This window comes from Myotis myotis, unplaced genomic scaffold (genome assembly GCF_014108235.1).
Source record: "Myotis myotis isolate mMyoMyo1 unplaced genomic scaffold, mMyoMyo1.p scaffold_m19_p_5, whole genome shotgun sequence".
Classification (NCBI taxonomy): domain Eukaryota; kingdom Metazoa; phylum Chordata; class Mammalia; order Chiroptera; family Vespertilionidae; genus Myotis; species Myotis myotis.
This window is the reverse complement of record NW_023416357.1, coordinates 29668069-29682703: the sequence shown is the minus strand read 5'-3', so window position 1 is coordinate 29682703 and position 14635 is coordinate 29668069. Positions and strand designations below refer to the sequence as shown.

The 14635-nt window shown below is 54.1% G+C and overlaps 1 protein-coding gene across 4 annotated transcripts in view; it reads left to right on the top strand.

Annotated features, from left to right (window-relative positions):
• The window catches only part of AHRR (aryl-hydrocarbon receptor repressor), a 73783-nt gene extending 59426 nt beyond the window's left edge, over positions 1-14357 (top strand). For all 4 annotated transcript variants that reach the window (XM_036309576.1, XM_036309578.1, XM_036309577.1 and 1 more), the window contains 6 exons: positions 2887-3016; positions 4780-4913; positions 6857-7056; positions 10365-10426; positions 10930-11071; positions 11865-14357. In XM_036309576.1, the coding sequence (XP_036165469.1) occupies positions 2887-3016; positions 4780-4913; positions 6857-7056; positions 10365-10426; positions 10930-11071; positions 11865-12879 (1683 nt within the window). In that variant the 3' untranslated portion in view covers positions 12880-14357. The remainder of the gene's footprint in view (positions 1-2886; positions 3017-4779; positions 4914-6856; positions 7057-10364; positions 10427-10929; positions 11072-11864) is intronic.
• Positions 14358-14635: the final 278 nt, after the last annotated feature.

Genomic DNA, 14635 nt, shown 5'->3' with positions numbered 1-14635 from the left:
ACAGAGAACATAAAACAATCTTTAAAGAAATTAAAGAAGATCCAGATAAATTAAGGGATAGGCCATATTCATGAATTGGAGGACCCAATCTATGTATATAAAAGGCTAAGTGACCAACTGTCCGTCTGTCTGACCGTCTGACTGGCCAGTACACATGACACACACTGGCAATTTAAAAATAAATGTTGACTCGTGCATGCAAGATACATATAAAGCTCTCACTGGTGCCAATCGCACTCGTGTGTTTCGATCTGTCATTGTAGATTGTGAATTTGGTTGACACTTTTATTGTAGAGAAAGGGCGAATAGCAATATTAAAATATTTCTTCTAATTAATTTCCTTTCAATGTGCACTAATTCGTGCACCAGGCCACTCGTATTATCATAAAGATGTCAGATCAGGTTATAGAATTAATGACATTACCACAAAAACTGAGTAGCTCTTCTAGAAATTGGCAAGCTAATTGGAGATGCAGAAAGCTAAGGTGATCTGAGTAGGTTAAGGGAGTGGGAGGGACTTAGGGGGACCTATGATTCTGGACACAAGACTTCCTACAAAACTCAGCAGTTAAGATAGTATGGCCTCAGTGCAGGGACAGACAAATGGACCCATAGGGGAACTGGCAGTCAGAGCAGATGGGTATGCACAAATGATAAAGGTGGTCCTGCCGATGGTGGGGAAATGGTCAATAAATGGAGCTGGGTAAACGGGATCTACTGGCAGGAAAATGAATCTTGATTCTTGCCTCACACTGTACATAATACATATTAGGTGGATGGTAGAAGTTTCTAGGAGATAACAGAGCAGAAGTAGGAGATCTATAAGGAAAGATTCCTTAGGACAAAACCCCATTCCTAAGGAAAGATTGATGAATTCAACTGTGTTAGATCCATTAAGAGAGCGGGAAGGCAGGCCAAGGAGTGGAGATGTTTGCAATGGAGCACACCCAACAAAGTCCTCGTGACCAGAACAGACAGAGAACGCTGACAAGTCAGCACGATGGCTCCATGGAAAATGGAGAAAAGGACACAAATGGGCAACACGCACGCACACACATGACACGTGTACACACACACTCACATCTAAAGACCAATAAATCTGTGAGATGCTCCATTTCCTTAGATTTCATGATGTGCAAATTAAAACCACACTAAGAAACCATGACACATTTGCCACAGAGGCTCAAACGAGAAGGGCTGAAGTGCCGAATGTTGGCGAGAATGGAAAGCAACTGGACTTTTGCACTCACCACAATGAGGGTGTGACTTGCGCACTCACTTTGAAAAGCTGTTTGGCATCATCTCCTGAAGCTGAACTTTGGCTACCATGCCCAAGTAATTCCACTCCTGGGTGTGCTCTCAGACACGCAGCCGTGTCACGCCAACAGGCTCAGACAGGGCACAGCCCAAGTGTCCGTCTGCAGGAGAGGGGATTAGCCAGAGGTGGGGTACCCATGCAGCAAAACTCACACAACGATGGGGTGAAAACTGTGACACGCACACACGTGGGTGAATGGACAGGCACCAAGGAGCACAGCACACAGTGCTCCACTTACATGCAGGCCAGCGTGACCGCCCCCGGGAGGGAGAGAGGGAGAGACCCACGAGGTGCTGTGGGTGTCCTGCTTGCTGACTGGGTGCTGGTGTCACGGGAACTCAGCGCGCTGTGTATGATATGGGTACTTTCCAGCCTAAATGTTACACTGGAATCGCAAAAGTGTATTAGGAAAACATCCCTGTGGATAGTGCACTTGCCATCATAGAGCCCCAGGTAAGGTGAGAGCCATCAGGTGAGCTGGAAGCCACCAGGTGAGACAAGAACCTCCGGTGAGGTGGGAGCTGCCAGGTGAGGTGCGAGCCAGCAGATGCATCCCCTTCTACCAGGAGCTGGTCTCTGCCTGTTGGTCCCACATTCATGTCCAGAGCCCCTGACCCTGGACAACACTGACCAAGGGCAGCACCACTTCTGACCTCTGTGTCCCCTTCTCTCTGTGAAAGCAGTCTGTTTGGACTGTGTGGTGCACAAAGGTTGGAGTCCAGCTTCGAGTTATGGCCACATTCCTGCTCTGCCTCCCCGAGGATGTCTTATTTGACATTCGGGGCATCCCAGCCAGCCTTCGCCAGAGTTACAGGTAGGAGAAGTCGTGGGAAATGTGTACAGGCCCTCGTCATTTATCAACAGACTCTGAGAATGTTTTCACCGATAGTAGCCACAGTCTTCGTGGCCCATGGTTGTGGCCTCTGTGCCCCAGACGGTGGCTTCCCAGTGTGGACCTGGGGCCGCAAGAGTCGGCCTCTGTGCCGAGCAAAGGGAGGACAGAGGACCAGAGAGACGGCTCTGGACGGTGCGTCCATGGGGCATCCTGGAAGGGGGTGGCATGGCCTGGAGGTGCCAGGAAGAAGGAAGTCCCTGGCCAGGAGGCACCGGTGCTCCTACCTCACCCCCAGGGGTGATTTCCTAATAAACTTCTGGCTGCAAAGTGCCCAAATCATGCAGCGTGAGCGGTCTCTGGAAGAGGGGACTCCCTGAGTCCCTGAGGGGTGGAACCAATTTAGAAAAGTGGGATCTTGGCTCTAGACGACATTTGGTCTGAGCCTCCTGCTCTGCCCCCGCAGTCCCCGCCTGGCAGGCGGGTGGAGACTGGGGGCTCCGTGTTCCAGGTGGCATGGCTGTCCTCCCAGGGAGGGAATGGCCTCGAGGCCACACTCCAGTCTTTCCTGTGGACTTTCTCTTCACAGATAGGGCTTGCTCCAGAGAGCTGGATGAGGTGTTTGTGAGGTAGTCAGCACTGGGGGCCGTGTGAAAACCCCCTGGGGTACCTGTTCACTGGGGGCCGTGTGAAAACCCCCTGGGGTAAGGCTGGGGTACCTGTTCTGATGTTTCAGACGGACGTGATGCACCAGAACATTTATGACTACATCCACGTGGACGACCGCCAGGACTTCTGCCGGCAGCTCCACTGGGCCATGGACCCTCCCCAGGTGGTGTGTGGGCAGCCCCTGCGCTCGGAGACAGGTGGGTCTCACTGAGCCTGGGAGCCCGGCTTGTCAACACGTGGACTGCCCAGGAGACTGCCCCCGACCTCCATCTCCTTCCCTTCACATCGATGCAGCGTCCCCTCTTCCAGAGACCGCTCCCGCGTTCCTCTTCCCCCTCCAGACGGCCCCCAGGGCGCTGGGGCTCCTGAGCATGATGATGTCTCCTGCCCCTCTCTGGGCTCTGCCAGGGCCCGGGAACCCCTCCCCCCAAAGCTGCGGTGCTTGTCTTTCCCTAGGGGCGCGGTCTTCCAGGGAATTCCTTTGGCCCCATTTGATTTACCTAAAAAAGAAAGCCCCCGGAGATTGTTGTCTGCTCACAGATGTGCCCCTTTCGGGCAGGAGCCCCTCCTGGCAAAGCCCCACCCGACCCAGACCGAGGCCCCTGCCCACTCAAGACACGCTTGGCAGGCATCCAGCTCCTGCGGAGGTGGCAGGGCAGACTGGCGCGCAGGGGAAGCTCACCCGGGCACGAGGAGACAGGGTGCCTCCCCCTGGGGCCCAGCACGGGGCGGGGGGGAGTGAGTCCCAGTCTCCCCAGAAGTTGTAAACGATTCAAGAAAAGTTTCCAACACAGCCTCACGCAACAGCATAATTTCCTCATAAAGCTGAGTGAAGGGAGCAAACCCAGGTGCTGACACGCGAGCGCATTTTATCACGCTCAAAAGGGACAGGCTGAACAGCCGGTGGTGTCACACGTGCAGTCCTACCGAAGTGACGTGTTTCGTTTTCTCAGTCCTCACCAGAGCATTTGTTTCTATTGATTTTTTTTTAATGTGGATGATTTTTTTTTTGCCTTTTATTATATAGGATTTTATTGGGGTGACATTAGTCTACATCAGGGGTCCTCAAACTACGGCCACATGCAAATACAAATATTGTATTTGTTCCCGTTTTGTTTTTTTACTTTAAAATAAGATATGTGCAGTGTGCATAGGAATTTGTTCATAGTTTTTTTAAAACTATATCCAGCCCTCCAACGGTCTGAGGGACAGTGAACTGGCCCCTGTCTACATGAACACATAGGTTACAGTGTGGATTACTAATTTACAAAATCTGTATGTAGGACCGTATGCCCACCACCCAAAGCTGAATCTCCTGTCAGCGAGAGAGGACGGGTAGGGAGAGAGAAGCGTGGGTCGGCTGCTCCTGTCCTGGCCCCAGCTGGGGATCAGAGCCACAGCCTAGGCATGTGCCCTGACTGGGAAGCAAACCCTCTGGTGTATGGGACGACGCTCCAACCAGCCGAGCCACCCAGCAAGGGCCGAAGTGACGTTTTTAAAGGCAAAGGCCTGTGAGCACATTTGTGGGAGCAGCTGTCACTGTGGGGTCTTGGGGACAGGGGATGGGCAGGACATCAGGGGCCGTGTGAATTGTGCCTTAGACCAGTGATGGCGAACCTATGACACGCGTGTCAGAGGTGACACGTGAGCTCATTTTTTTGGTTGATTTTTCTTTGTTAAATGGCATTTAAATATATAAAATAAATATCAAAAATATAAATCTGTTTTACTTTGGTTGCAAATATCAAAAAATTTCTGTATGTGACATGGTACCAGAGTTAAGTTAGGGTTTTTCAAAATGCTGACATGCCGAGCTCAAAAGGTTCGCCATCACTGTTCTAGTCGGTGGGCGTGTTACGTGGTGATAGCTGCCTGGTCGCGCACAGCTGATCAGCGTGCTTTTTCCGTTTCCCTGTCACGGCCTTTGGGCGCTCGCCCCCACCTGCGCCCACCTGGGCAGGAGAGGATATCATGCTGGGGAGGCTGCTCCGGGCCCAGGAGGGGGGCGCCGGCCCCACCGAGTACTCGGCCTTCCTGACGCGCTGCTTCGTCTGCCGCGTGCGCTGCCTGCTGGACAGCACCTCGGGCTTCCTGGTGAGTGAGTGGTGGGGGCTCTGGTGACGTTTGGGTGCCCTGTGTCCTGTGGCAGAAGGAACGGAGGGGGAAGTGAGGGGCTCGGGGTGACCTGCATGTGGTTCTCAGCGGGACTGAGGGATGCCAGGTGGGTGAGAGTGAGCCCGAGACACCTGCTACACATAGAGGAGATGACTCAGTGACGTTAAAACTCTGCAGTAGGCCTCACACTGTACTGGGTTTTAATTTACGTTTAGTTGTACCTTTATTTCAAATTCATGTGCAAAGATTTTCCCAGGACACCCAACAAGCACCCAACCGAGACCGCGTTCCTGCCAGGCCTTTTGGCTTAACCTCTTCTCTTGCAAATAGATACTGTGCTCCCACTTCTCATGTTTGACCATTTCCTCTTCCAGCTTCTCACCGAAGGGATGAAGGGAAGGGAGGAGACGTCCTCCTGGGGGCACAACAGAGCAGAGCCCCTAGCCCGTGCCACACCTCTGTCCACCTCCCAGACTGTATTCCAGAGCCTCTGTCGCTTCCCCTCCCCAGCCCAGTGCCCACACTCTCCTCGGGGTCACAGCCTCCCTAGAGGCCCAGCACCCCCATCCTTGGGCAGCAATTCAACCCCAGACCCTCTGACCCCAGGGCCTTTCACCATCAGTGCTGCAGGGCAGGGCCCTGGGGCTCAGTCTCCAGCCCTGCCTGGGTGTGTGCACTGCTGCCCCCGGCCACTGCACACCCTCCCAGCCCCACCTAGCCCCGTGTCCAAGAGGAGTTCGTCTCCCCCTCCTGGACTTTGGGCCCCTACCTGGGGTCTGTGTCCCCACCTGGACTATGAGCCCCTCGAGGGTCCATCTCCATACCTGGGCTGTGGCCCTGGGAGGCACAAACCCCTGGAGTTTGGTGTTTGGTGTTTGGCAAAGCCCTGGAGTGTTGGGCCAGGGCTGGGCTGGCTGGACTGGAGATTTCTAGCTGGTGCTCAGCAGGCATGTAGGAAGGGAAGACAGACAGAGGACGGTCCTTTAATGGCTCTGGAAGAGGGAGCCATCCCTGCAGACCAGCCCTCGGGCGCCACCTACTGGCTGGCCGCATCAGTGCCCACCTCACTGATCTTGTTTTGTGCCAGTTTTTCCAGCTCAGAGCCCTTTGAGCCACCGCACACCCCCACGCCCCATCCCAGCCCCAGACCTTCGGGAAATGCACACCAAAACCATCCCCTAATAGAGCTGCCCAGCGGCCCTGGGCTGAGGGCCAGACCCCCCTCAGGACTCGAGACCCTTGGCATCACTCGGGCGCCCAGCGCCAGTCTCTGCAGGCAGGGCTCGGTGCAGAGGCCGCTACCAGCCCAGTGGCTGCAGTTTCATTAACCTTTTCCTGTTGGTTGTTTTGTTTCTGCATTAACAATGGTCTTAATAAAAACATTACTTGTGTACAATACAAATTCAGTCACTTCAGAACAGTAGAGAATGAAACAAATATTCCTCCTTTGCATTCACCTGCTTCTCGGGATGTCACGGCCCCTACACATGTCCCTCCTGGGGTGTTTCCCCAGTTTCTGGCTCCCCTCCCCCCCATACCCCTCCTTCTCTGCTCCACCCTGACCACCGAGGAAGCAGAGCTGCTGCTGGGCCTGGGAGACCCTCCCCTCAGGTCCCTGTGTCCTTCACGCTCACGTGTGAGGGTTGGCTCACACACCTGCACACCCGTGAGTGCACACACGAGAACATGCTTGTCAGTTAAAGGACATTACAGAGGCTCCAGAGCAGCTGGGGACCACTCGGAGGCCTTGGGGTAGTTCCTGCCCCAGGGAGGCCAGGCATGGAGAAACGCTGGCGCATGCCTCCTCGGTGACTGGGGATAAGGTTCTTGTCCGTGTTTTGATCCCTGGGAACGTCATTTCCACCTGCTTTGACCATGTTGCTAATCGCTCTGTGAACATGTTTCTGTCCTTAAAACATCAGACGATGCAGTTTCAAGGAAAACTGAAATTCCTGTTTGGCCAGAAGAGGAAGGCGCCGTCGGGAACAGCCCAGTCCCCTCGGCTCTCGCTGTTCTGCGTCGTGGTGCCCGTGCTCCTACCGTCTGTGGCAGAGATGAAAATGAAGGGTGCGTTTCTGCGGGCGAAGCACAGGGCAGACGGCTCCACCACAATGGACGCGAAGTGAGTAAGCCCCTCGGCAGCCACGCTCACCGTTGCTGGTGTTTAGAGCGGAGTGCCTGACACGTAGCTCTTTCTACATTTTCTCCATCTTCAGAAAGCGAGGAAGAGAGAGAAATGTGGTGTTTTTTTTAAGCTAGCACATTATGGGAGCAACCATTAGAAAAATAGAAATGCTTTTGTGAACTGTGTCAGCAAACACTGCCTCCACCATTTGTCCCTAAATCCTCCAGTTCCCATCAAGCCCCAACGGCCACCTGCAGAGCTGTCCCTTTGCGGGGGTGAGCGTCCACTCTTCCTCAGCACCCATGATTCACCTCTGATGTCTTCCATGACCATTTAGATCAGGGGCGGGGAGTCTTTTTTCTGCCAAAGGCCATTGAATATTTATAACATCATTCGCAGGCCATACAAAATTCTCAACTTAAAAGTTAACCACTATATTTGGTCACACATTTAATTAACTCACCCCTAATGCCTTGGCAGGGCCAGACCGAATGAGTTCGCTGGCCTTATACGGTCCATGGGCCGGATGCTCCCCACCGGCAGGGTGATTAGAAAATCTGACAGCAGACACGGTGATTGGAGCGCTCCCACTGTGTGCTCTGCTTTCGCGAGATGCTCATTCTCATGTCCACGCTCTGTGGTGTGGTCTGCCTGGGGGCTGCAGCTGGAGCCACTGCCTTCATGGCATGCGCCCCCACCGTGCTGCTGCTGGCCTCACGCGTCTGCACTGAAGGTGGCTTCCAGGAACACAGCCGTGGGCTTGGGGCTGCCCTCCGGGCCCCTGACACGCGCCAGCATGCTAAGACAGCAGTTTTGTGGAGTGGTTTTTAGTGAAATATACATATGTCTTTTCACTTTTAAAGGTGTAATATGTCATGACACACGAGAGAGAGAAAACAGAATAGCCAGTGAGAACAACTGTAAGTGTAAGTGATGAAGCAAGCTAAATCGGGAAGGTGTGCTGAAGGGCAAAGGTTTTTGTCCAAAGACCAACCCACTGTGCAGAGCCCATTGCAAAGGACTTAATGTGCCTGGTGGGGGATGAGTCTGTCCACACCTGCTTTTTTTAAAAAAATATTTTTTATTGATTTTACAGAGAGGAAGGGAGAGGGGTAGAGAGTTAGAAACATCGATCAGCTGCCTCCTGCACACCCTCTACTGGGGATGTGCCAGCAACCAAGGTGCATGCCCTGGACCGGAATTGAACCTGGGACCCTTCTGTCTGCAGACTGGCTCTGGATCCACTGAGCCAAACCAGTTAGGGCTCACACCTGCTTTCTTACCACCTGGACTAACACACTCATACTCTGAATTATTTTCCATCTTCATTTACTGTCTTCCAGTTTTCTGTGTTTTTAAGCTGTTGTGGCCTGATAATTATAATTGAAGCTGCACAGTGACTTTTCTGTTTCCCGTATGTTTTTCCAACCCTACAAACAAGAGAGGAAAATTCTACCCTTCCCATCCCCTCCTAGAGGTCTGCGTGCAAGCTGGGCTTCTGCCACCCCCTGGCGCCCATGTGGGGAAGCGCCGGCTGGCTGCACAGGTACTGTGAACGCATAGGGATGCACACATAATGCAGTTGAGTCAATATTAGGTATCGTATTGTATAGAATTACCTTAAAACTCAGAATAGGGAAAGACAAAGGCCCTCAGAGAATGTTGATTCTGTTCTACATTCTAAGAAAGGAGAGAACAGCTGCCTCGAGCTTCTTGGGTTGGGAATTTCCAGCTGCTCTGAATGGAATTCCTAAACCAAGGTTTAGTTCAGGAGTCATGTTCATTTCCCTCTGAGCTCAGAGATGGTGGAAGGTGCAAACTCAGAGGATCGGAAGCCCTGAGGGCTGCTCTGGGTGTGTTTTGTTGTCCCTGCAGATGCTATTCAAGTTCTTCACAACTTTCCTGACAGGTTTGTGACACACCTTCATGCCTTCATCCATGTACATGGATTCTGTATGTGTAAATCCATCTACTTGCTAACACTTATTTGTGCTCCAAAATCAATACCCAGGGGCCTTTGCAGTCATTCATAGTCATGCACAGAGTGACAGATATTTGAGTCGTCAATGAACATGTTCCCACTGAGAGAGACATTTCACTCTTCCTCTGCTCTCTCCTCTCCCTTCTCTTGTCCCTGTTCTGTTACCTCTGCTCTTAGCCTCTGGCTCTCATCCCTGTTCTCCCGTCTCTGTTCTGCTACAGAGATGACCAGGGGATGGAGAGGTGGGGCAGGGACAGCAGGGCAGGAGGCTTTGGCTCTGGGGCTAGCCGGTAGAAGGGATTTGAATCCCACTCCTGCCCCTGCTAGAGGGATGGCCTTGGGCAAGTCACTTAACACTTCTGAGCCTATATTTTTCTTTATTTTAAAAAAATATATTTTTATTGACTTCAGAGAGGAAGGGAGAGGGAGAGAGAGACAGCAACATCAATGATGAAAGAGAATCATTGATGGGTTGCCTCCTGCACACCTCCCATTAGGGGTCGAGCCCAAAACCCAGGCATGTGCCTGGACTGGAATCAAACTGGGACCTCCTGGTTCATAGGTCAATGCTCATTCATCAAGCCACACCCACCAGGGACCTGTATTTTTGGGGGAAAATTAATTTTAAAAAAGAATCTAGCAGAATGCATTTCCTCAGGCTTAAGATTCTGCCTAAGCTCTGTGACGGGTATGTGTATGCGTGTGCATGTGTGTGTGTGTGTGCGCGCTCAGGGACGACGGCTCAGTGTTCACTAATTTAGTAGTTCACGGTGGCTGTGTAGAGCAGGGGTAGGGAACGTCCGGCCCACAGGCTGTATGAGGCCTGAAAAATCATTTGGTCTGGCCCAGCCAAGGCATTAGGGGTGAGGTAATTAAATGTTTGACCGAATAGAGCAGGCTAATGTTTAAGTTAATAATTTTGTGTGGCCCGTGAATGATGTTATAAATATCCAAATGGCCCTTGGCAGAGAAAGGTTCCCCACCTCTGGTGTAGAGCGTAACTAGTGTAAATGACAAGAACTTACTGTATTTTCACTCTGGCCATCCAGAAAACAGTAAAGGCACTGAAAAATCATCCAGTGTGCAGGTCTACTTTCTGAAGCAAATCCATTAGGCCTTTATTGGCCTGAACAGTGACATGAATTGGAATTTTTAGCAAATCTCTCGCTGAGAAAGGACTTTACGATCTATACAAAGTTAAAAAGTATGAGTCACTGTTGTGTCTCCCCCTCCTAGCCATAACTGTAATGCCTGTCATGTTGTTAACTTCCACCGTCAGCACATGTCATCTGCATATTATTTTGCTATTATCTGTTCTCTGCAGAGCAAAAGCCACCAGGAGTCTGTGTGTATCAGAATTGCACGGGAAACCCAATTACTTAGCAGGTACTTTTAAAAGATCACTATGTTACCCTTTTTATTATTTTTTTAAATATGTTTTTATTGATTTCAGAGAGGAAGGGAGAGGGAGGGAGAGAGAGAGATAGAAGCATCAATGATGAGAGAGAATCATTGAACTGCTGCCTCCTGCACATCCCACACTGGGGATTAAGCCTACAACCTGGGCATGTGCCCTGACTGGGAATTGAACTGTGACTTCCTGGTTCATAGGTCGATGCTCAACCACTGAGCCACTGTCACTTTTTTTAAATGGGTAAAAGGTGTCAGTGTCCCTTGGAGGGCTCCCCCCACTCCCAGGAACCATGGCATGCTCCATGGAAGTGCCGTTGGGAGCGAGCGAGGCTGGGCAACGGCCAGTTCCCGGGGGCGCGGGTCTGCGCAGCTCTGAGGGGCTCCAGGAGCCGTGTCCACCGAGAGCAAAGCGCTCTGCGGGCCCAGGTGCTGCTCAGGGCACCCGTGACGCCTTTCCCTTCTCTGCATCCTGACAGGAAGAAACAGTGGAGAAAACGGCATTTCTGTGTTCAGGGCACAGATGGACGCCTGCCGCTGGGCCCGGGTTCCCGCCAGGGCCACGTGCCTGTGCCTGCGGGGTGGCCCCGACCTTGTCCTGTACCCCGAGGGGGCTGCCGGGTAAGTGGTGCCTCTGCCCAGCCCAGCACCTCCTGCAGTTACAGCCGGGTGTCAAGGAAGAAAAAAGCAACTGGTGGCCTTGACCGTGATGGCTAACCCTTGCTCTTAGTTGAACATGCAAATACACACGGAACACACCCAGACATGCTTCTGGCCCTATAAGTCGTCATTACATGTCTGGGGGCTGGCTGGAGACAGGGACAGGACTTCCGTGGGGGCTGTAGGACCTTTGGACCCCCCTCGCCTGGAGCTGGACCCTGGGGGGGGGGCTGCCTCGTCCTCTGCCCTCCCCTTTGTGTGGAAACACTCTGCAGCCCCCCCAGGCCCCACCCCTTCCCCGACACTGCTCTCCTCTTGGAGGCCTGGACTGCTGTGTGGTCACAGGACCACCTCACCCTCCCACCACCACCTCACACCACCACAGGTGATGCAGGTGATGCCACACCGTGCAATGTACATGACAGGACCTGGCACCCAGAAACCACCCAGAACCCCCTCTCCCAGCGTTAGTAGCTACTTCACATGTGGCCTGTGCCTCATGGAGATGCTGCTCTCTGCACCCCTACCCCACCCTACCCCATCCCACCCTGGCCTCAGAGTCCCCCGTGGCACGCTGGAGGTGGGAGGGTCTTGCACAGGAAGGGGGGGGTGCTGTCACTGGCTCATGGGCTGCAGGGTTGAGAGTGGCAGGGTAGTGCGGGTGTAGAGTGGCCCTCAGAGTCAGTCAGTGCCACCCTAATTTAGAGCTCTCCCCTCTCTCTGCCCTGCTGTCTGATGGGCCGTCTCTCCACAGGGACTGGGGAGGTGAGGAGCATGGGAGGGTGCCCAGCGGCGGCTCCGGGGTCAGGAGGAGGAGGGAAGCACACGCTTACGACTGCTGCTTCGAGACGCTAGGACCCACGAGGCAACTGAGCTGGACGGCAGGCCAACACGGTCAGAATGGCCCCAAGCCAAAGCTGGAGCCCAGCAGGAGTGACCCGTTCCCTGTGCATGCCACCTCCCGGGGCTCCTGCGTGCCCTACCCCAGTACCCCGGGCACCGTCCCTGCCTTCCGGAATTCCCCTGGCGCTCACCAGGCCCCCAGTGCCTATGCCAGCCGGCCGAGCAGAGCCTTGCAGGATGGCGAGCAGGGCCCAGTCCACTCTCCCGCCAGCGGCCCCTTCCCCCTTGGGAGCCTGGAGAACCAGGTCCCTCCGCCGGGAGTGCAGTGCCTCTCAGTGGGGGGCTATGCCGCCCAGGACATCAAGTTGCCAGGTGTGCCCATGCCCCCGGAGGCCCCGTGCAACCCCATGTTGTCACTTAATGTGCCCATCAAGATGGAAAGTGACTCTGGGTCCGAGGATGCAGCAGATGGCTACTCTGTGTCGCCAAGCCAGGTGTGGCTGGGAGCCAGTGACGTGGCTAAGAGACAGCTGGTCACGTTCCCTACCAGGATGCACCTGAAAACAGAGCCAGACTCCAAGCACCACCTGTACGCCCCGCACCTGGGGCCTGGCATGGGGGGGGCTCCCCCCAGGCCTGGCAGGGAGCTGGCCCCCTTCCACCCCGCACACTTTGTCTGCCTGGAGCGTGGGCATGGCCCTCCTGAGCCAGAGCCTCCCCCCTGCCTCTGTGTGCGGGGCCACCGGCCCCCCACTCTGGGCTGTGACTGCAGAGCTCCAGGGACCACACCCATGATCAAACTTGAGCCCTTGGACTCACCCCCATGGGCCGCTCACAGCCAGGATGGGGCGCCCAGGATGCTCCCCAAAAGTGCCTTGGCAACACTGGTGCCGCCCAAAGCCTCCGAGTGCTCTTTTCTGCCATGAGCCAGGTGTTTGTTCCGTGGCATCTGCCCCGCTCCGATGGACTGTCAGCTGGGATGGCAGGTGCAGGCCGGAGCCTCTCTTCAGGGGTGCTCTGCAAGTGGCACAGGTTCAGTCCTCTGTTATCTGGTGGCAGATGCAAGAGTGTGTTCTGTGTTTTGTAAAATATCACCAAAGTTCTTAAATGCAAAGTGGTCTTACGTCTGTTCAAGTATGACAGTATTTCTCTCCGAGGGGCTGTTTTTCAGGAAGCGGCCACAGTGAGGCATGTGGGCCAGGTGGGGCTTACTCCAGGCTTGGGAGGCGGCAGCAGGCTCCGGGCTGACTGGCAGTCCCCGGGGCATGAAAGCTGTGACGTTCCCTGCGGCCCCACACCTGCCTCCAGCTCTGGGTCCGTTCAGAGTGCAGCCGTGCCCTGGGGATTCCGCGGCCAGACAGGCCCTTAGGGCTCAGCGGCAGGTGACCATGCCCCATTCCCGGCAGGAATCTAGGGAGTTCCAGGCAGAAGGCACTGGAAGCATCAGGTCCTATGGCATGTGCTCTGCGACCCGCATGGAGTTGGAGGCCAAAGTGGAGTGGAGATTCATGGGGTGATGTCCAGTTCCTTCTAGAAGTCTCTCTGGGGCTTTGAATAGGCCTCTGAAGATGGTTTACGCTCACCTGTCTCTCGGTGCAGCATGTAACCTAGAGTTCCCGGAGTCTGGGTTTGGAGGTAGAGAGAAGTTGAAAACGTGGAGAAAAGAAACAGAAGAGTGCATTGTCCCGCTGTCTTGCTGACTGTCCACAGTTTTTCAAATGAGGACTCCAGTCACCATCCCAGGAAGAGTTGTTAGAGAAAAGCCAGGCAGGTGACTTCTTTAATTGGAAGGGTAATACGTTCTGATTACAGGAAATTTGGATACAAAGCATAAATCAAAAAGGGAAGGTGACCCTCAATCCCCATCCAGAGATGGCTTGTAGCCGATGGCAAAGTTCCAGGGGAACCCAGGGCATCCCATGGGGTCTGAAAGCCAGCAGGCAGGAGGAGGCCACAGCAGGGAGGCCCTGGATCTGGGGTCTGCCCGTGGCCCTGCCTGTACAGGACAAGGACACCTACCTTTAAAGTCACTGCCGCTGGGCGTCTCAGGAGGTGGCCGGAGTCCCCGGTGAGGACTTGCTGTTCCATCTGGAAATTCTGCTCTCAGTGCGGGGGTTTCTGTCGCTGGTGGCTTTGGGGTGCCCGTGTTCAGTTCCTGGGTTAATGCTGAAACTGGGGACCGGCCACTCTGAGGACCTCCTACTGCCCCTTCTTGCCCCACGTTGCCCCAGTATCCCATCTACCCAGTTCTCACACTGAGCATAGCTCACCTCTGCTCTCTGGGTAGCTGTGGATTTAATCCCAAAGACAAGCAGTGGAGTTTCAGAATTTTCCTGCTTCTTTCTATTCAAGCTGAGTGCCCACTTCTCATCACAGGAAGCCCCCGCACCTCCCACCCCCTCACCACCCCCACCCCCACCCCTGTCTCTCAGAAGTAGCCATCCACTCTTTGTGCTCCCGCCTGGGAGGGCGCTCCCTCAGCTCCTCTCACTTCATTCAATGGAGGGGAAGCAGGCCACTGCCTTCCCCATCCCAGAGTACAGCAGACAGGTGAGTGTGTAACTGGGAGAACAGGGGACTGAAGAGACGGAATTCACAGACATCCTTGCATTTTTTGCACATTGTAGCCAGATCCCAGCGAAACCAAACGAGAGCTGTAGGCATGAACCTCACGTGAGGAGA